Source organism: Durio zibethinus, chromosome 27 (genome assembly GCF_047325235.1).
Source record: "Durio zibethinus cultivar Kanyao isolate XHJ-2024 chromosome 27, ASM4732523v1, whole genome shotgun sequence".
In the NCBI taxonomy this organism is placed as follows: domain Eukaryota; kingdom Viridiplantae; phylum Streptophyta; class Magnoliopsida; order Malvales; family Malvaceae; genus Durio; species Durio zibethinus.
The window spans coordinates 10496176-10518908 of record NC_143188.1 but is presented as its reverse complement, the minus strand read 5'-3'; the positions used below and the strand labels follow the sequence as shown (position 1 = coordinate 10518908).

Sequence of the window (22733 nt, the reverse complement as noted above, 5' to 3'; positions counted from 1 at the left end):
TTTATTCATTTTATTGATTAATAATTTTATAATAAATTATAAGAATGAAATGATCTTTTAAATTTATTCCTTTTGAATTAATCAAACATATTAATGCTAATTCCTTCTTTATATATCAAACAAATTCATATTAATTCATTCTCTATTCCATTTTTATGAATAAAATTTAATAATATATTTTATTTTATTTCTCTTATTTTTTATTTCCACAAAATATTAATTCCATTTTTTTTTTCTATTTCATTCCGCCAAAGAACCGTATAAAAAAATTGCAGGAAAACATCTGCAAATTTTAAAAAATCAGGACTAGACTATAAATCTGCAAAGCGTTGAGGCAAAAGGAAAATTTTATTGGGGCAGAAGTGTAAATAGCCTAGATTTACACTTTCCACTGGAATATTCAGTCAATAATCCCCTTCTTCCTCAATCGATGCGAATTTTTTTCTCGGAAAGATGACAGAAGATTCAAAAGCGGAATGAAAAAAGAGCCCCAATAAAGGAAAAAGAAGGAAAAATTCAGCCAAGAAATTAAAATAAAAGAAGTGGAAAATTGTTATTACGGAGAATGAATCAGAAAGAACGTAGCGAGGAGATTTTTGATCATATGAAAAATGTTAATCATCACCCGTCCATTTCTTTCATCATCTTCATCATCAAATCAAATCAAAATCAATCAGAAAAGAAAGAGGATCTCGTTGATGATAGAATAGGAGATCATCGAAAACCCTGAGCGACAGAATAAGAAGGGTAGAAAAGAAAAGCGGCAAGGTCTGGCTTTATAAGTGAGATGGATTGAAGCCCTAGAGAGTGAAGTCGCCGCAACCTTTTTCTACAAGTCCGATTGTTTGGTAACGGGGACAGTGTTGTTCTTGGTAACACTTTAAGCTTGTTTGGCTCACAAATTGACAACCCTTAATAATTTCCAGAGTACAGTTTCATTGAGATTACTAAACTCACATGTTTTTCTTAATTTTCCATACAAACTTTAAGTCGTTTGGCTCACCATAATGTTGATTTTTTCCAAAATTACAAAAAAAAAAAAAAAAAACACGTTTTCAGATACTATCCATCAGCACATCCTTGTTCGTACAATTGCGAGTAGACCTTGCATAAATAATTATTAATGGAAAACCACATACAATGAGACTGAGACAAACCACAAAATTGAACTAAAATCTGGACTTAAAATGGAGAAACCAATAAACCCGTGTGAAAACCGCTTACTACAATAAATTTTTATCCATTATGCCTACTTTTTCAACTGTTTGTTTCTTTTTTAGGAATTCAATGTATAAGATGGAGAAACCAAACTGAACTTTTGGACAGAAAGAAATTTTCTTTCTTGTTATACAAGGCTAAACAAGAAAGAAAATTTTCAATCACTTTGTCTGCAAGCAAAGGGGCCAAAAATTTCGTGTCCAACAAGTATCGTCCTTTCCAAATTTGTAGTGCAAAAATCAACTAAAAATATATGCACATTTTTACTATGGAAAGTGAGCCTGATACTTAGAAATCACTTTAACAGTAATTTAACAAATTAAAAAAAAATCAAATTTCGCCTATAATTTTATTTTTTTATTTTCAAACTGTAATTTCACACTGCATTTAAGAAAAAATTTTGGAGAGAAATGAAAAAAAGATAGGATATGAGTAAACCCATTGTGAAAATATAAAAATTTTAAGTGTAAAGATAATTTCCCTATTCATAAATCCAAATTATCTCATCAAGTTAGTATTGGGGTGCAATAAGCATTATACTTTTACCATTGTTTTTCAGTTTCCAACTTTTTTAAAAAACTTTTTAAATTAAAGGAATTTTTGAAATGTGGGCTGCTACATCAACATCACAATTCACAAGTAGATGAATTCTTGCAGTTGACAATGGTCTCTTGTGCTTAATTTCTCTTATAAATAGCTGAACCAAATATTCTATAAGCAGCAAAAGTTGAAAACCAGGGGAAAGTAGCCATACTGAGACAAGGAAGACAAAGAGATGGAGAGCAAGGGTTATAATGGGCATGTGCTAGTAGTTCCATTCCCAACCCAAGGTCACATTAACCCAATGCTCCAATTCTCCAAGCGGTTGCTCTCCAAAGGGATCAAGGCCACCCTAGCCATTACCCTCTTTATCTACAAATCCATAAACCATGAATCCTCTGCCTCTGTCCAAATCGACACAATATCTGACGGCTGTGATCAAGGCGGCTTTGCGGAAGCTGATGGTGTCCAGGACTACATCAAACGACTGGAAACTGTTGGTTCAAAGACCCTAGCTGAACTCATTTTGAAACACAAAGAATCATCTAACCCTGTTGATTGCATAGCATATGATGCTGCAATGCCTTGGGCTCTTGATGTAGCCAAGCAATTTGGCTTAATCACAGCTCCCTTTTTCACTCAAATGTGTGCAGTTGATTATATATACCATAATGTTCATCATGGCCTACTTAGTCTTCCAGTTTCTTCGACGCCTGTTTCGCTTCCAGGATTGCCATTGCTTGAGCATGGAGACTTGCCATCCTTTCTCTGTTCTTCAGAAGGGTCATATGCAGCTTATTTGAAGAGGGCGTTGAACCAGTTCTCTAACTTGGACAAAGCTGATTGCATTCTTGTCAATACCTTCTACAACTTAGAAGACGAGGTTAGCTTTTCACCCACCTGTTTACAGTCATGAATTCAAAATCAGCAGTGATTTCCTCGACTCAAATTGAACTTACATACTTGGATAAGTAATATATAGAGACATTTTAATAATGTAGAGGAATAGGTATATGAGATTTACCACAATGAAAATAACGTGCATGACCAAGAACTTATTTTACGTCAACAGGTGGTGGATTCAATGTCTAAAGTGTGTCCATTGCTGACTATTGGTCCAACAGTTCCATCAATCTACTTGGATAAACGTATCCCAGATGACAAAAATTACGGTGTCAATCTCTTCACATTAGACTATTCTACCAGCATCAACTGGCTAAGCAGCAAGCCAGCAGTGTCTGTGATTTATGTTGCCTTCGGCAGCGTGACTTGTCTAAACAACGAGCAAATGGAGGAAGTTGCATGGGGTTTAAAGCAAAGCAACTGCTACTTTTTGTGGGTCGTAAGGGCGACAGAGGAAGAGAAACTCCCGAAGGAGTTCAAAGAAGAAACCGTTGATAAGGGTTTAATTGTTAACTGGAGTCCTCAATTAGAAGTGCTATCAAATGAGGCCGTTGGCTGTTTTTTAACACATTCTGGATGGAATTCAACGATTGAAGCATTGAGCTTGGGTGTTCCAATGGTGGCAATGCCACAATGGACTGATCAGCCGACAAATGCTAAGTTTGTTGAGGATATATGGAAGATGGGAGTCAGAGTTAAGGCTAATAATGATGGGATCGCCAGTAGAGAACAGATTGCATCTTGCATAAGGCAAGTGATGGAGGGAGCGAGAGGGAGAGAAATGAAAGAAAATGCTAAAAAATGGAGGGACCTTGCTGTCGAGGCAATGAGTAAAGGAGGAAGCTCAGACAAGAACATCGATGAATTCGTGTCAAAGTTGACAGACAGGAACTTGGCTGATAATTAATCTGAAGGAGAGTAAAAAGTCGAATGCTAGCTAGAATAAAAAATCTAAGTAATGATGTTTCTTTAAACAGTTAAGCTTTCAAATTCCAGGAATAATGTTATGAATGCTCCTAACATAACTGTTGATCTTCAAGGAGAAGGCAGGAGGGGAGGAGTTGTTTTATTTAAATGTGATTCCACAAATACCTAAAAATTCTTCAGGTCAGGTCTTTTAAGTCTGCTACTTTCCATATGATCCATAAACAACTGGGCCTTTTCCTTTGGTAATGAAACCTGAGGCATCTCAACACAGCAGAGCAAGATAAGTAATTAAAAAAGATTACAATGTTGAGAAATCACGGTCTAGGTCACAACTGACAAGCTATAAATCTATAAACTATATAAAAAAAGTATCCCAAAGAGCTTTTGAAATAGGCAGCTGTATTTCATAATAAAATGACCCTATTAACTTTTGGTTAAAGGTTTTGAAACACAAATATGATAACAGCAAAAGGAATGCTCATTTTTTTATGAAAGAGGTTGACCCATTATAAATAATCCATTCTAATTGAAAAAAATAAATATTTTATTTTATTATTTTTTAGTAACATTTTGAATTCGTTAGAAATATTTTTTTAACTTTTATTTACATATATGTATTTTATATGTTACTTCAAATAGCAAAGATAGAACCAATATCATCAATACCATTATATTAAAGTTATCCTATTGAATCTAAAGCTTTTATTTAGATTTTTGAGCTTCAATTTTTAAACAATTAACACTTGCCATAAATAATGATTGATTTGAGGTTTGAGAGTTAATTAAGATATAGAATAATATGAGTATAGTTGAATTCGACTTTGTTATTATTTTTATGCTTTTTACTTATTTGTTTTTTTCTTACATTAGAAATTAAAAAAGGAAAGAATTTTATGAAAAAATAATTATTATGTGATCATAGTTATTATGTAATTTATAATAACTAAATTAATAATAGTAAAACATATAAAAAATAAATATTATTTAAAGAAACAATTAACATTTGATTTGATTTAATTTAAATTAATTTAAAATATTAATTAAATAATTAAATATTAAAAAAACTTTAGCTGTTTGATTCCTAAATTAATGTTTGTCGAAATATCTAGGTTGAAACTTTTAGAGTTAATTAATCTATTTCATAAACTAATGATTCCTAACCTAAGGCTCGGAATTTAAAAACAAAAAATCATCAACAAATGTTTGTTGAAATATGAAAAATGTCATAAAGATTTGAAAATGTTTGATGTTTTCAACCTGCAATTCATCCTATTTTAAAGAAAAGAAAGAGGAAAAAAAAGAAAGAAAGAAGAGAGAATACATGATAAATTTGAAAGTAAATGATAATTATTCAAATGATGAAAATTTTAAAAATCACAAATGGTTGATTTTTCTTAAAAAAGTTTTTTATGTGAAATTTTTTTTAAATTTGACTTAAATGGTATAAAAGTTTAGAGAAAATTTCAATAATAATAATAATAATAAATGGTATTTATTTTCAAGCCAATGCATTTGTATTATATAATTTATAAACAATTATTTTTCATATATTTAATTTTTTAATTAATAAAATATAATTATATTAATATCAATATAAATAAAATTCCTCAACGAAGCGAAGGGTATCAATTAGCTTACATGAAAAGGATCCCTTTAATTTAAGCTAGACATAGCAATAAAATAATAGAAACATTATGATAATTAAAGACTAGTCGTTCACATTATGTTTAAATGACACTATGGAAATAAAAAAAACCATTAAAAAGGCTTTTATTAAGGAGGCGTTTGGTTCGAAAAAAAATTAGATTATCTTTAAGAATCTTATGTAGTGCTTGGTTTCAAAAAATAAAATCATTTTCTATTTTCATTTTCTTGGAAAATGAAAAATATGAGTGAAAATGTGTTTGATAATTGAAAATGAAAACAAATTTTTAGAAAATAAAAATAAAAATGGGTTGAAATATGAAAATAAAAAAAAGATGTTTTCAATTGTGAAAACAAAGGATATTCATTACTTTTTCCTTATTTTTTGCAAGTTATCATATTTAAATACTTTTTTAGTGTTATTAATTAATTAATATATAAGATATTTATAATTAGATGCCATGAATAATAATATCATTAAATATTTTATTTATTTTCTTATTTTTTTCATTTCTAGAAAAAAATTTTTATTTTCATTTACCAAATAAATTTTTAGAAAACAAAAAATAGAAAATAAAAATTATTTTATAAAAAATGAAAATAAAAAATATAAACAAAAAACATTTTGTTAGACCAAACAGAGCCTTACTTTTCTTAACTTGATTCTTTAGTTTGGTTCACAATAATTGATTTTTAGGAGTTTTCTAAGATTTCAAATAGCTTAGAATTAGAAATTTACCTCTCCCTAAGATTTTTTAAGATTTCGAGAGAATTGCAAAATTTCTCACTTTTGACATCAATAATAATTTTTATGGTCTATTTTACTCTTAAAAATAAATGTAATTGCATGATAAATCAAGACCTATTCTAACACGTAAACCTGCATTCTTAGCCTTTTTTTTTTTATATATAATTAATAAAACATAACATTTTTTTATATAAAAAACATAATTGTTGTTGGTAAAGTATAATAAAATATTTATGATATTTTAATTATGTTTTCATGTAAAAAATATAATATTTGATTTATCAAATATTGCGTTTATAACAGTCAAAACATCATGTTTGTTAAATATTTTTTTTTTATGATTTATCCAACACAATGTTGTTATATTAGAAATGTGGTCATATGTTATAATATGTTATAAAAAAATAATTATAATAAAAACAACGTTTTAAAACAAGTAGTCGATTTGTTGAAAAATATTAAATTTGAATTTTATATAGTTTTAGTAACACTGCATTTTTAATTTATGAAACATAACTACTCGTAAAAAATAATTTTTTCAAGAAAAAAAACATAATTTTTGTTGAAAATATGAGAAAAAATTCTTTAATTCAACAAAGATGGCACTTCTAAGATAAAAAAGCAATTTTTATTGAAAAGATGATATTTTAAAAATAAAAACGTAATCTTTGTTGAAAAGACGATGTTTTTAAGCTAAATATATTTTCCATTACTATAAAGCTTGATTATCCTAAACAAATGAAAAACAAAAATAAAAATACAATAGGATTCGATAAAAAATGTTTATCTTTCTATCTGTCCTTTTATTAACAATACAAAATGTTTCCAAATAAAATAAAGATTCCTACTTTGTTTGAAAAAAAAGAAAAAAAACAAAAATTTTCTACGCAAACAACATAAAATCACAGAGAACCAGACACAGAGAGTTTGGATTTTTTTTTTAAAGGAAAGAAAGAACTAGGTTATAGCCAGCTTGAGGACTTTTCCAATTGTGAAGGAATTTGAGAGAAAGTGGGACCTAACCAACTTTTTATAAAGCTTAAAATTTTCTTAGCTGTTAGTAATAGCAAGAGAAGATTGATGATTGCAAAAGAGAGAGTTTTGTAGAAAGGTGGGTTGATCCTAGCTTTTTAAGCTTCAATTTCAAACTTCTCTCTTAGATTTACAGGCAATATGATAGGTATTAAGGAAAGAGTAAAAGCTGATAAAAAAGAATGTAACTTGCTATAAAGAGTTATCGATCTTAAAATTAAAATGATATAGAACATGGCTCTCTAAGGACTCCAGTGTTGAAACTCGTTTATTGGTGCGAGTGTTGCTAGCATTCCCCAAAATAAAAACAAAGTTTCGATTAGCTTAAAGAGTAAACTGATTTGAATAATCTGTCAACAAACTCTAGATTAGGTTAAAACACATAGATTCATTTCATTTCATATATTTTATTCTATTTTCCTATCATTTCTTGCAACCAAACGAAATTTAAAATCTAAAAGAGAAAAAAAGGAACTAATCGATCCTTGGATCATTGAGAGCAAGTAAACACTAGTATTTGCCGAACTCACCACCTTCTGGCTTCTCTAAAGTCTTCAAAATGGTATTGAAAGGATTCGTTAAAATTTAAAAAAGCTAAAAAATTGAACAAAAAATGCTTGGCTTTGCAAATCTTTATACTTGATGAAGGTTCTTTGAATCATTTCTTTGTTTCAGTAAAAAGCAAGGGAATGCAAAAATAATTGTAAGAACAGAAAACAGGGAAAGAAGAAAGAAAAGTGAGTCCTTGGCCTCTCACTATCCTCTGTCTATTCTTTCTTTGTATCAAATAAAAAAACTTTGTGTGATAGAGGTTTTCACGTGCGTATAGGAAGAAGCAAAAAAGAAATGGAGAAAAAAAAAAAGAGCAATGAAACGGTGCCACGTGGAAACTTTGGGAGAGGTCAATGTTAACATACTATCAAATCTTGATTTTTTTTTTTATGTCAAAGACTGTGTTTCTTATGTAAGAAACATGATATCTGTGGTTCAAACACAAAAATAAAGCGTAGTTTAAATAATTTTTTTAAATTAATAATCGTGATAGCAAAATATGATTAAAAAAACATGGTCTTCTGAAATTTTTTTTAAATCAAAGTCCACGTATTAACTTTCACAAATGTACTTTACAAAAAAATATTTTTTTTTCCAATCAAAGAGAACATTTCCATTTTATAAAACATAGTGATAAACAAATTGTTTATTCCCAACCAAACACTACGTGTTAACTTTCATAAATGTAGTAATTAAAAAACATATTGCTTTCTAAAATTAAAAAAAATTCAAAAACATAAATTATAGTAATCTATTATGTTTGCTCTTTTAATAACTATCTCTAAAATTTACAACTTAAATCTTTCACCTACCCCTGTCTCATATTCACTTCCATCAAATAACAACTACCTGATTCTTTTTCTATATATTTAGAAAGCAAAAAAAAAAAATAAATAAAAAATCAAAAAGTAAAAAAGAAAGAAGAACCACAAAACAACCATGTGTCACTCCTAATAAAGAATCTTAAGTTATGTATATTTGTAAAATTTATCTTATGGATTAGCTAATAATTATTATTTGGGGGAAGGGACCGGTCTAAAGAGTTGATACATTTTGTAATTTTTTTTGTAAAATTAATTTTTTATAGTAATTAAATAAACACGTGATAACATTTTAACATTATTAGTAGCATTTAAAAAGTTTTCTTCATCGTTGTAGAGAATAATAAATCTTTTTTATTATTACTATAAAATAATTAAAAACGGTTTTAAAGTATTTGTTTAATTTTAAAGTAAATAAAGATATTAAAGGTAAAAAAAATGACAAAAGGGAATTAAACTAAGATAATATTAATTTATAAGACAAATGGATTAAATTAAAGGATAAATTTATCATCTTATTATAAGTGAAGATTGAGATTTTAGAAACTATTACCAAGTCTATTTTTACCCGCAACCAAAAGTGAGTAAAAAATTAATTAATACATTATGAAAAAATAAATTTACAACAATGAGAAAAGAACCTCTAATTCAAAAAAAAAAAAAAAAGAAAGAAGAAATGGACTCTATGCCATTTTACATTTTAGAGATTATTATTTATTAATTTTCATATTTTAACAATTTTTTCTAAATTCAGTTTTTTAATTTCATCAATTACCATCAAAAGTATTTTTCCCTTTAAAAATAGTTTATTATAGTTTTTTTTTTTTTTTTTTCTATCGCAATTTTAAGTTATCAGGTTAGATGTATAACTTAAAAATAGTTTTCATGCTAAGCCCTTGAGTGACTTGAAACTTAATCCAATATTTAATATTAATATGAAAGTAATAAAAGAAACGGCAAAAGTATGTTAGTATTTATTATTATTATTATTATTATTTTTGCATTAATTACTTTCTATATGTTGCTTGCGAAGAGAATTAGCAGTATAAGAGCACATGACTTAAAATTAGTCTTTCTTTAATTTACTTTAAATTCAATATTTGAAAAAAAAATTATTTTAGTGTAAAATTTTATAAAAACAAAAAATAAAATTATTCTAATGTGGCATTTTACATGTACACTTTTGCATCATGTGAAATATCCACATCATCATATTTAATATTTTATTGAAAACTTATATATTAACCAAAATTTTTACGAAATATTCCATTTTTATTAACTTTTGTTCAAAAATCATAAAAATAAAAGTATATTGATAAAATTTGAACAAATCAAAGTATAATGTTGAAATTTAATCTTCACCTATAGTTTAGCGGGAAAATTATCCAATATTCCCCCAAAAATTAGTGCTTATTGTTACTAATTAATTAACGTTTAACATACATCCCCTAATCTTTTACAACTAGAGTTAATTAACTTGTAAAAGGAGGGATCCACGTGTAAAACTTTTTTAGATTTATATATATTTTTAATTATTAATTTTAATATATTTAAAGAATCAGAGGGACAAGTAAAAATAAAAAATATTATTTAATCTAATCCATTAAATTTATTAAAATTAAAAATTAAAAAAATTAGTAAAACAAAAAAAAATTTGATACTGTCTAAATTGATTCTTCGTCAACTTGTAATGTCATAACGTCTTCGTCAATATCTTATTCTAGGTTGAAACTTCTCTTTTACGTCTTGACAAAGGGGGAAAAAAAAAAAAAACTATTCTTAGAAACTACTACAAAGTTACTAATATTTCAGACATTTTGTTTTCAAACATTTAGCTCAATTATTGATGCATGCATAGCCTTTTTTTTCAAAGAACAAGATTCAAAATTTTCTTTCTCCTCGTAAAAAAAAAAGAAATCGTAGCTGCGGTGTTTGCGTTTTGAAGTTTCCTAGCAACTTCATCACACATCAGTTAGGCTACTATTAACTTTTATTAAAACCTACCAGATTTCAAACTGAAGTCATTTACTTGACTTGGCAAATAGTCTCTTCCCTTGCGAGCTTGCTTTTTTTTTTTTTTAAATACTGAAGCCAAAACCTTAGAATTAAAAAAATAGGTTATAATTTTGAGATTTAAATCTAAGATTGCTAGACACTTTTTGTTTTAACCACCCTCCTTTGTCATATCTTATAAATATGGCTTATGTCAATTTATTCTGAGCATTGAACCCATCTTTTTGAGAAAAAAAAATGGAGAACAAGATTTACAAATCACATGTGCTAGTGCTTCCTTACCCAATCCAAGGTCACATTAACCCAATGTTCCAATTTTCCAAGCGCTTGGTTTCCAAAGGTCTCAAAGCCACCCTAGCCATCACAGTCTTCATCTCCAACACCGTGAACCTTGAATCCTCAGGCTCTGTCCAAACAGACACAATCTCTGATGGCTATGATGCCGGTGGGCAGGCGGAATCCGGTGGCATTCAATATTACCTCCCAAGGCTAGAAGCCATCGGGTCAAAGACCCTATCCGAGCTCATAAAAAGACATGAAAACACTCCCAACCCTATAGATTGCATAATATATGATGCTGCTATGCCATGGGCTTTGGACGTAGCCAAACAATTTGGGTTACTTGGAGCAGCCTTTTTCACCCAAATGTGTGCTGTTAATTATATATACTATACCCGTTCACCTTGGGTTGTTGAAACTTCCAGTTTCTTCAATCCCTGTATCCATCCCTGGATTGCCATTACTTTACCCCGGAGACTTGCCATCCTTCGTTTTCTCTTCAGAAGGTTCATATATAGCTTAACTTGGAAGGGTTTTGAACCAGTTTAATAACATTCACAAAGCTGATTTCATTCTTGTCAACACTTTCTACAAGTTAGAAGATGAGGTTACTTTACTTTTCTATTTTCTTGCTTTTTTATTATTATTATCGCTACTAGAAAAGCGATGTTTAGCAACGAAAAGAGTCATCGCAAACTTTATTTTGTCGTTGCTAAAACACTTTTGCGACTAATTTTTGTTCCGAGATCACCTTCGTTGTTAAAAGTTATCACAATGATTTTAATCATATGAAAAATCTTTTTAAAAAATTGTCTATAGCAGCAACTTCTTATTACGAGGAGGATTAAGAAATTCACAAATGTTTTTTGTTATATTAACTTCTGAACAGGCAGTGGATTCGATGTCTAAGGTTTATCCATTACTGACCATTGGACCAACAGTTCCATCAATGTACTTGGACAAACGAGTTGAAAATGACAGATCTTATGGTCTTGATCTCTTCGATTTTAACTTCTCCACCACCATCAATTGGCTAAGCACCAAACCACCAAGGTCTGTGGTTTATGTATCCTTTGGGAGCGTGACTAATCCAAGCAACAATCAGATGGAGGAAATTGCCTGGGGCCTAAAGAAGAGCAATTTCTACTTCTTGTGGGTGGTTAGAGCCTCGGAGGAAGCCAAACTCCCTAAGGAGTTCAACGAAGAGATCGGCGACAAGGGCCTAATAGTGAACTGGAGTCCTCAATTGGACGTGCTATCGAATGATGCCGTGGGGTGTTTTGTCACTCACTGTGGATGGAATTCAACGACCGAAGCATTGAGCTTGGGGGTGCCAATGGTTGCAATGCCACAATGGACGGACCAGACGACAGATGCCAAGTATATTGAAGATATTTGGAAGGTGGGGATTAGAGTTAAGGTTGACCATGAGACTGGAATTGTGAATGGAGAAGAAATTGAGTCTTGCATAAGGCAAGTAATGGAGGGAGAGAGGGGAAGAGAAATAAAGGAAAATGCTAAGAAATGGAGGGAGTTGGCATTAGAGGCAGTTGGTGAAGAAGGAACTTCGGACAAGAACATTGATGAATTTATGTCAAAGCTGAGGCGCACTAGCCACTAGGGTTGATCAGTTGTATGAAATAATCAGGATCCGATTCCTGACAATGTTAAGTACCAACAAAATTTCTATATTCTGAAGTTTGTAACGTCTTCTTTTCCATTCTGGTGTGGACTTGGTGTGGGGCCGAATTGATGGCTTTGAAATAAAAGTTCTCATGTGAAATTTCCTAGAAACGCATTCTTAATTCCTCATACAAAACAAAACTAGAATGGTGTCACTGGTGGCTTATGGAATTTGTTGGTATTCAGTTTTCCACTCAAAGATTGATTGCCAGTAAAAAGTACACAAGGTGAAATTTGTAAAATTTTTTTAAAAAATAATTTAAAAAAATTTTAATAAAAAATTTAAATCTAAAATTTAATGTAAAAATTAATAATATATAAAAAATTATTTATAATTTAAATTTAATCTATACTTATTAATAATAAAAATTTTATCAATATTTTTACAAAAAATATCTATATAAAAATATGTATAAAAATTTATTTAAATTATTTTAAATTTTACATATTTAATTTTTATAATAAAACTTTTTAAGCTTTTAATTTTGATTAAAAATTTCACAAATTTCGCTTAACAAATTTTATATAAATCTTCTTTCATAAAAAAAAAATCTTAATGAGTGGCATCCATGCATCAGCAAGCCAAGAAGGCAGGCAAGAACCAATTGTCAAGAATTTCGTGCTAAAATAATCAGATATCTCTCCTCGATTCCTGAATCTTGTGTCCCAATGTTAGTGCTATTGCAAAATACTCTTTCAAGAAAGTTTTATCTTGAATTTAAGAAAAAAAAAAATGAAAACGACAAAAGTAAAGTTTCAAGATAAAAGAAATTTCTATAAATTATCATTTTTAATCAAATTTTGACTGAGCAATATGTATTTCTAAATATGATTTGTGGAGGGAATTAATTATATTTTATAAATCATGTATGCATAGATCCTCTTGAAAGAATGTAAATATAAATTAACTTTAAGAAAACGATAGTGATAGATTGGTTTATAAAAAAAAATTATTTGATACATCATTGATGGAATTTTTTAATATTATAAGTGAGGTTAATTGAGTAATATATATTTTACATTTTTTTAAATTAACTTTTTTATTTTTTTAAATATACATTAAGAAATATGTATTATTTTATTAATATTATTTGTGAAATTAAAAAACTTTTACTATTAATGTATTTGATATATATTTTTTAATTTAATTCATAAAAAGAAAATTTTTATTAAATCAAAATTTCATCTTTACAAAAAATATTTTAAAAACAAAATTTTAAATATATTAAATCAATGCATGAAAAATACATTATTAAAATCATTTAAACAAAAAAAAAAAAAACTTCAAACAAAAACCGAAAAAAATATACACTTCCAAATAGCAATTCCATAAAATCTTTTCTCAGTTTCAAAAGCATAATAATACATTATCAAGTGATTGATTTAATCAATTAAAGTTATTTTTCTCAATGAAAAAATTTTAGATTTGAATTTTATTAATGATCATTTATTAAAATCATCTCGAATACATAATTTATAATTATTTATCTATCAAATATAATATATCTTATTTTAATATAAGAGATTAAATAATCTATTTAAACAACAATAAAAGCATAATAACGCATATACCAAAAAGCAAAAAGCATAATAATGCACTTTTAAAGAAAAGCCAGGTTCTACGTAACCTTTTAATAATTACTGTCCAGTTATATTAAAAAATACCGTTACTTTTGTCCTTAAATTATTTGATTAAATAGTAAATGTATATATTTTTTAAAATTAAAAAGATTTGAAATCTTTTTTTAAATAAAAAATAATTAGGCTAATTTTCATGCTATAATAGTAATTAATAATGCCTGCATATTTCTGAATGTAAACAATCAGCAGCTGTAAATCCAAACTTTTTATGCAACAATGCTTTTTTTTTGTCTTTTCCCTTTTGGCATTATCCACCTACCCATAGTTTTTGTTCATTAAAATGAGAGGGTGAGAGTTGCCAAAGTGAGAAAGTTGGAGGAAAATGGAGAGGAATCAGAGTGTTGGAGAAACTCATGTCCTGGTATTACCTTTCCCTATTCAAGGTCACATAAACCCAATGCTTCAGTTCTCCAAACGCTTAGCCTTAAAAGGCCTGAGGGTCACCCTAATCGCCACCTCCAAATCCATGCAAACCTCCCCGTCCTCCGTCAACTTCGCGTCCATTGAGTTTGAAGAAGGGGAAACAACGAACAGCGTGGATGAATATCTTGAACTTTACGAATCACTGATCTCAAAAAGGCTAGCTAAGTTCATTGAGAAGAACCAAACTTGTTCTCAACATCCTGTTAATGTCCTGTTGTACGATTCTTGTATGCCATGGGCGTTGAATGTGGCTAAACAATTTGGGCTACAAGCAGCTCCATTCTTCACTCAGTGTTGGGCAGTGAATGTCATTTTTTATCATTTGAACCAGGGAACTTTCAGGGTGCCATTGGAACAGTCTGTTGTTTCACTGCCGTCAATGCCAGAATTAGGGATCAGTGATTTACCATCATTCGTTAGCGATAATTCAGGGCCATATCCTGGTCTATGCAAGCTGGTCAAAAATCAGTTCTCAAATTTTCAGGAAGCCGATTGGGTCTTCTGCAACACTTGTGATAAGCTGGAACATGAGGTTAGCTCCATTCAGACACTTATTTTTTCTTCTCCTTATCCAAAATCATTATTGGTTGTTCTTTGAGGCTATTATTTTTTGTTAATTATTTTTCCATGGAAAACTAGAACCACAGATTGAAGATGCGTCCGTGAAACTTCCAATGGGCATTGCCTTTTTAATCTTTTAAAAGCTTGATTTCTGGGTTGGGTTGGCATTATGGTTTGTCTTTTCTTCTATGTTTTGCCTTTTTTTTTCAAATGTACGTTGTCTTTGTTTCATGATAATGACAAATGCCGTTCAAGTGCAATCAAATGTTGGATTAGAAATTTGAATTTAAAAAATTTTTAATATATAATATTTAAATTATAAATATTATTAATAAATATATTATTTAAAAAATTATTTTTCATCACATATTTGAAAATTCATCATATTAAAATAAAAATACATTATTACAATTTAAATATTACATTAAAAATTTTAAAATTTAAACCAATTCATTATAATTCACGACCATTTATAACATCGACCTTTGGTTTTTTCTGGGGCAAATAGGGACAAATCCCTTGGGAAAAGGTAAGGAGCAGGTGAACCCTGACTAATGCCAAACGGGGTGACATGATTAGTCACGAGCTGAAACTAAAGCACCCAAGGCTGTACTCTTCCCTTCACCACAACATTTGTCTTCCATCTTTTTATTTAACTTGGCAGCATCAGACAAATATAAAGTTCAAATAGATGCACGCCAATTTAATTTAAATAATTAAATTTAATTTTTTTTCTCTTTTCCCTACTAAAAAAAACACCAAACCTATCTTAAAATTAGTTCTCTCAAATCTTATTCATTATTATTCACATTGAGATTAATTTTCTTAATTTTGATGCATTATTTATTATTCATATTCATTTGATTTGGAACATGAAAATCACCCCTTAAATTTTTACAAATCCAAAGATATCCCTGGAGCACCTGCTTGTCAGAAGATTTTTCAATCAATTTTTTTTTTTTTGAAGTTTCATTGTTTTTTAATTATGAATCTTTTTAGTCAACATTTGAAATATATATTATATTATTTTAAAATATAATTTAATTCGATATTTAAAATAATTAAAGTAAAAATTAAAAAAACTTGATAATAGAAAATCATATTCATAACATAGGGCATGACAAATCAAATCAAAATTGGCTTCCTTCTGTCAGTGAGTCAAACAAAATGAAGTCTACTTTTCTTTATGAAATGGCCATGAAAGAATGGTAGTTGTCAGTTCATGGCAGTACTAAAGGGTCCCTCCCTTTGCTCAGAGATTCATAGTTTCTAAGAGTGAGAAACAGGGAATTGCTGAAATAAGAAAGAACAAGAATGGAAAGGAAAGAGAGAGATGATGAAGGTGAAGCTAATGTGGTGGTATTTCCATTTCCAGTGCAAGGTCACATAAACCCAATGCTCCAATTTGCCAAACGCTTAGCTTCAAAAGGTGCCAAAGTAACCTTCATTACCACCAACTCCCAGCAGACCAAGCCCATGCAAGTTCCATCAACCTCCATTAACACCCAGGCCATTGAATTCCCAGAAGGTGATAAAGCAAATGGAACAGAGGAATTTGTTCATCTTTTCAAAACCCTTGTCTCAAAAAGACTAGCCAATCTCATTGAACACCAAATTTCCTCGTCTTCTCATCCTCCTAGAGCACTGGTCTATGATTCCTTTCTACCATGGGCTTTAGATGTGGCTAAACAATTTGGTCTTCATGGAGCATCGTTTTTCACCCAATCTTGGTCTAATAGTTCCATTTATTTTCATTTAAATCAAGGAACTTTGAAGGTTCCTTTAGAAGAGAATACTATTGTTTCATTGCCTTCGATGCCGGTATTGGGGATCGATGATCTTCCATCGTTTGTTTCTGATACTAGATCTTACCCAACTCTGCTGAAGATGGTTATAGATCGGTTCTCCAATTTTGAGGAAGCCGATTGGCTTTTTTGCAACACTTTTGTTGAGCTAGAAAATGAGGTAAATTTCGAGAATTGGGTTAATTGTTGAAGTTTTCTGCGCTATTATTGTTATGCAGTCTAGATGTTGACTTACTTTTCTCAAAATCTTGGCTGGTTAGGGTGTTTTTCATATACATGTTTTTGCCTGAGAAGGTTCTCTGTTTTGTATCTCTTTCAATAGCTGTTATGTTTTTCCATCATTTTTCTTTGGCCTAAGAAAAGGTCTGTGATTAGAATATTTGTTAGATTGTTATGCTTAGATTTTCCTCCAAGTTATGAGTGTGATCTGCAATATTGCAGATTTAACTTGGTGTATGCAGAGTTGTATGCATTCAGATCTCAAAAGCCACACAAACTCCAACCGTAGTTGTCAATAGCACTTCAAAGTTTATTTAATGAAATTTCTGCAAATATTTATGCTTGACATCAAGTCTATTTGTTGAAATTCAGTAGCCATGGAGACATGATCTTGCTTGGTTTATTGTAATCATATTCAAGGTTGCATAAACCCAATGCACCAATTCTGCAATCTTGAGCATCTAAGAAGTCTCAAGGTCATAGTTGTCAATGCCACCTACCACAAACAGTTTCATTCTCACCTAGGCAAGAATATTAAAACTGAACACATCTTTAATAGGTGCGAAGTTATTAGTATTGAAACACCATCCTAAGATCCTTGTATCATTTGCATCAAGGGATTTCAAGGTACCTTACAAAGATTGTCTTTTTAGGTTGTTTGAATGGTTGTAGTAGACTTGCTGCTATGCATTCAAATCTCAAAAGCCACACAAACTCCAACCGTAGTTGTCAATAGCACTTCAAAGCTTATTTAATGAAATTTCTGCAAATATTTATGCTTGACATCAACTCTATTTGTTGAAATTCAGTAGCCATGGAGACATGATCTTGCTTGGTTTATTGTAATCATATTCAAGGTTGCATAAACCCAATGCACCAATTCTGCAATCTTGAGCATCTAAGAAGTCTCAAGGTCATAGTTGTCAATGCCACTTACCACAAACAGTTTCATTCTCACCTAGGCAAGAATATTAAAACTGAACACATCTTTAATAGGTGCGAAGTTATTAGTATTGAAACACCATCCTAAGATCCTTGTATCATTTGCATCAAGGGATTTCAAGGTACCTTACAAAGATTGTCTTTTTAGGTTGTTTGAATGGTTGTAGTAGACTTGCTGCTATGCATTCAAATCTCAAAAGCCACACAAACTCAAACCGTAGTTGTCAATAGCACTTCAAAGTTTATTTAATGAAATTTCTGCAAATATTTATGCTTGACATCAACTCTATTTGTTGAAATTCAGTAGCCATGGAGACATGATCTTGCTTGGTTTATTGTAATCATATTCAAGGTTGCAGAAACCCAATGCACCAATTCTGCAATCTTGAGCATCTAAGAAGTCTCAAGGTCATAGTTGTCAATGCCACTTACCACAAACAATTTCATTCTCACCTAGGCAAGAATATTAAAACTGAACACATCTTTAATAGGTGTGAAGTTATTAGTATTGAAACACCATCCTAAGATCCTTGTATCATTTGCATCAAGGGATTTCAAGGTACCTTACAAAGATTGTCTCTTTAGGTTGTTTGAATGGTTGTAGTAGACTTGCTGCTATGCATTCAAATCTCAAAAGCCACACAAACTCCAACCGTAGTTGTCAATGGCACTTCAAAGTTTATTTAATGAAATTTCTGCAAATATTTATGCTTGACATCAACTCTATTTGTTGAAATTCAGTAGCCATGGAGTCATGATCTTGCTCGGTTTATTGTAATCATATTCAAGGTTGCATAAACCCAATGCACCAATTCTGCTGTCTTGAGCATCTAAGAAGTCTCAAGGTCATAGTTGTCAATGCCACTTACCACAAACAGTTTCATTCTCACCTAGGCAAGAATATTAAAACTGAACACATCTTTAATAGGTGCGAAGTTATTAGTATTGAAACACCATCCTAAGATCCTTGTATCATTTGCATCAAGGGATTTCAAGGTACCTTACAAAGATTGTCTTTTTAGGTTGTTTGAATGGTTGTGGTAGACTTGCTGCTATGCATTCAAATCTCAAAAGCCACACAAACTCAAACCGTAGTTGTCAATAGCACTTCAAAGTTTATTTAATGAAATTTCTGCAAATATTTATGCTTGACATCAACTCTATTTGTTGAAATTCAGTAGCCATGGAGACATGATCTTGCTTGGTTTATTGTAATCATATTCGAGGTTGCAGAAACCCAATGCACCAATTCTGCAATCTTGAGCATCTAAGAAGTCTCAAGGTCATAGTTGTCAATGCCACTTACCACAAACAGTTTCATTCTCATCTAGGCAAGAATATTAAAACTGAACACATCTTTAATAGGTGCGAAGTTATTAGTATTGAAACACCATCCTAAGATCCTTGTATCATTTGCATCAAGGGATTTCAAGGTACCTTACAAAATTGTCTTTTTAGGTTGTTTGAATGGTTGTGGTAGACTTGCTGCTATGCATTCAAATCTCAAAAGCCACACAAACTCCAACCGTGGTTGTCAATAGCACTTCAAAGTTTATTTAATGAAATTTCTGCAAATATTTATACTTGACATCAACTCTATTTGTTGAAATTCCATTAGCCATGGAGTCTTGATCTTGCTTGGTTTATTGTAATCATATTCAAGGTTGCATAAACCCAATGCACCAATTCTGCTGTCTTGAGCATCTAAGAAGTCTCAAGGTCATAGTTGTCAATGCCACTTGCCACAAACAGTTTCATTCTCACCTAGGCAAGAATATTGAGCACATCTTTAATAGGTGCGAAGTTATTAGTATTGAAACACCATCCTAAGATCCTTGTATCATTTGCATCAAGGGATTTCAAGGTACCTTACAAAGATTGTCTTTTTAGGTTGTTTGAATGGTTGTAGTAGACTTGCTGCTATGCATTCAAATCTCAAAAGCCACACAAACTCCAACCGTAGTTGTCAATAGCACTTCAAAGTTTATTTAATGAAATTTCTGCAAATATTTATGCTTGACATCAAACTCTATTTGTTGAAATTCGGTAGCCATGGAGACATGATCTTGCTTGGTTTATTGTAATCATGTTCGAGGTTGCAGAAACCCATTGCACCAATTCTGCAATCAGCATCTAAGAAGTCTCAAGGTCATAGTTGTCAATGCCACTTACCACAAACAGTTTCATTCTCACCTAGGCAAGAATACTAAAACTGAACCCATCTTTAATAGGTGCGAAGTTATTAGTATTGAAACACCATCCTAAGATCCTTGTATCATTTGCATCAAGGGATTTCAAGGTACCTTACAAAGATTGTCTTTTTAGGTTGTTTGAATGGTTGTGGTAGACTTGCTGCTACTTCAGGGGATGCAACCAACCATACCTTTTTCATGATATGCGAACATATTCATCCTTGTTAGACTCATCTTAGTTGTCAAATTTCAGGAAAGTTTACTGGCTTCTTATTTATATTTTGAACTGCTTAAAAGAAGTTCATCTTCAGTTTTCGGATTGGAAATAGGAAGAACCTACACAAGTGAATATTCAAATTAGTTTAGCCACGTCATTGAGCATGCATAGCAATCTTTTGCCAAAGTATTTTACCCGGTCTTTGATGCCAAATATTTTGCTGATTTCTTACAGATAATCAACTGGATGTCAAGCAAGTGGCCTATCAAGACTGTTGGCCCTGCAATTCCATCCATGTATCTAGACAAACGAGTGAAAGATGACAATGATTATGGCCTCCAACTTTTCAAACCCGAGAGTGACCTTTGCATTAAGTGGTTAGACTCAAAAGAAACTGGCTCAGTTGTCTATGTATCATTTGGAAGCTTAGCTGGTTTGACAGAGGAGCAAATGCTGGAACTAGCCTTGGGGCTGAAGAGGAGCAACAGATGCTTCTTGTGGGTAGTTAGAGAAACAGAACAGAAAAAGCTTCCAAGCAACTTCATAGAAGAAACATCAGAGAAGGGGTTGGTAGTTTCATGGAGTCCTCAATTAGATGTTCTAGTTCACAGGGCAGTGGGTTGTTTCATGACTCACTGTGGGTGGAACTCAACGCTTGAGGCATTGAGCTTAGGGGTGCCTATGATTGCTATGCCGCAATGGACAGATCAACCAACTAATGCAAAGTTTATTACTGATGTATGGGAAGTGGGAATCAGAGTTAGCAAGGATGAAAAAGGAATCATCAGAAAGGAGGAGATAGAACGGTGTATAAAGGAAATTATGGAAGGAGAGAAAAGCTTGGATATCAAAACCAATTCAGAGAAATGGAAGAAAATAGCCAAAGCTGCAGTTGATGAAGGAGGAAGCTCTGACAAGAATATAGACGAATTTGTGGCAAAAATTACATGCAATTAGCATTATATTATCTCATGATGTTAATAGCTGCACTGCCTGCCTGTGTTTCTTTAGCCTGCTACAAGAATTGAATAGTTGGATGAAGACTTGAACTTAATAAATCTAACTAGGTATGCAAGTAAACCCAGGATATATACAGAAAAAAAGAAAAAGAGAATGTCCATTTTATCTATAGGGAGGAAAGAAGCAGAGCTGGAAATGAAATTAATTGTTGTGTTTCTTTTTTATAATTTAACAAAGATGCTAGTTGACATCCTCATAAAATGTTATTCAAAATTAGAGTGATGTAAAGAGGTCATTTACTGCCAATAACAGTGTGATCTATTTATAGAATTTAAAATTTTAATTCTAGTGATCATGTTAATCCTTGAAAACATCAAACACACAATAATAATAAAAAAAGCCAGTTACTTTGTCTTCGAGGCAGGCAGCAAGCATTTTTGCAGTCAACATTAAGTAATTAATTAGATAATAGTATTAATGAAGAAGAACAACAACAACAAAGAAAACCCGCAGCTTCAAAAGGAAGGTCTTTTGTTTCCGGAGCTTGTGTTGTGCCATATTTTATCTTCGAGAAGGAGAGAAGAATAGGCAAAAATTAGAGTAATCACATATCATCGGAACACAAAATATAGCCGAGGTCAGCCCTTGGTCTACAGCAACCAAAATTCATTTCAAAAGTTCCCCAAATGCTAGAAACAAAGTCACGCAGAGATTGAGAGAGTGTGGGAGGGAAACGGAGTTGATGCGAAGAATTGGTATTTCCTTTCCAATACACAGTCGCATAAACCCAATGCTCCAATGCATTAAACCTCAGAAGACCTTAGGGTGAAACCCAAATCACCACTTCAGCAAGCTCCTTCAACACAATGCCTAAATAATTTGAAGGTGAAAGAGCAAATATTAGCGTGGATGAATATATTGTTCTTTTCACCAACACTAATTTCTCAAAAGCTAACCAAGCTCCTTGAGAAATTCATAATAAATTGCTCTGATCTTCCTGCAAAAGTCCTTGTGTACGATTCAGTTGTGTCATCACCTCATCAGCTTTAGATGTAGCTCCAAAATCAGGCATCGAAGGAGCTGCATTCTTCACTCAATCTTGGGCTCTTAATGCCATCTATTGTCAATGGATATGGAGTTTTGGGGTCCCTTTGGAAGAGCCCATTGCTCCATTGCCTTCAATCCCTTTGCTGGAGATACTGATTTGCTATCATTTATTTGCAACTCAGACTCGTATCCAGGTCCATTGAATCTCATCCTTAGTCAGTTCTCAAATATCCTGGAAGCAAGTTGGCTCTTCTGCAGCACTTCTGGTAAGACGAAAGAGGAGGAAATAAGTTCAAAAACTTTTATCAAATTATTAGAAAATTTTATTTTATTTTAGATTAAAACACTTTAATAAATTTGATGATA

General features: G+C 31.1%; 2 protein-coding genes, 1 non-coding gene and 1 pseudogene across 7 annotated transcripts; 3 read left to right on the top strand and 1 right to left on the bottom strand.

Moving 5' to 3' along the window:
• Positions 1 to 563: 563 nt before the first annotated feature.
• LOC149510907 (small nucleolar RNA R32/R81/Z41) lies at positions 564 to 653 on the bottom strand. Its single transcript, XR_016334901.1, has one exon. It is a non-coding gene; the product is annotated as a small nucleolar RNA R32/R81/Z41 (small nucleolar RNA).
• A 1275-nt stretch (positions 654 to 1928) lies between these two features.
• LOC111279386 (UDP-glycosyltransferase 74F2-like) lies at positions 1929 to 3767 on the top strand. Its single transcript, XM_022866376.2, has 2 exons — positions 1929 to 2641; positions 2831 to 3767. Exons 1-2 carry the CDS (start codon positions 1994 to 1996, stop codon positions 3566 to 3568), a joined length of 1386 nt encoding a protein of 461 aa, XP_022722111.2. The 5' UTR covers positions 1929 to 1993; the 3' UTR covers positions 3569 to 3767.
• A 6718-nt stretch (positions 3768 to 10485) lies between these two features.
• On the top strand, positions 10486 to 12463 carry LOC111279898 (flavonol 7-O-beta-glucosyltransferase UGT74F1-like; annotated as a pseudogene). The gene is made up of 2 exons (XR_016334703.1): positions 10486 to 11284; positions 11567 to 12463. The product of XR_016334703.1 is annotated as a flavonol 7-O-beta-glucosyltransferase UGT74F1-like (transcript).
• A 1840-nt stretch (positions 12464 to 14303) lies between these two features.
• Positions 14304 to 21668, top strand: LOC111279653 (UDP-glycosyltransferase 74E2-like). 4 transcript variants are annotated; one of them, XM_089756283.1, is made up of 4 exons: positions 14309 to 14846; positions 16676 to 16694; positions 16863 to 16950; positions 20595 to 21525. In XM_089756283.1, exons 1-4 carry the CDS (start codon positions 14324 to 14326, stop codon positions 21315 to 21317), a joined length of 1353 nt encoding a protein of 450 aa, XP_089612409.1. In that variant the 5' UTR covers positions 14309 to 14323; the 3' UTR covers positions 21318 to 21525. The 4 variants fall into 4 exon arrangements, with proteins under 4 accessions (XP_089612407.1, XP_089612409.1, XP_089612408.1 ...); XM_089756282.1 differs by having other exon boundaries at positions 14309 to 14488; positions 16459 to 16950; positions 20595 to 21668; XM_089756281.1 differs by lacking the exons at positions 16676 to 16694; positions 16863 to 16950 and having other exon boundaries at positions 14304 to 14956; positions 20595 to 21668.
• The last annotated feature ends 1065 nt before the right edge of the window (positions 21669 to 22733 follow it).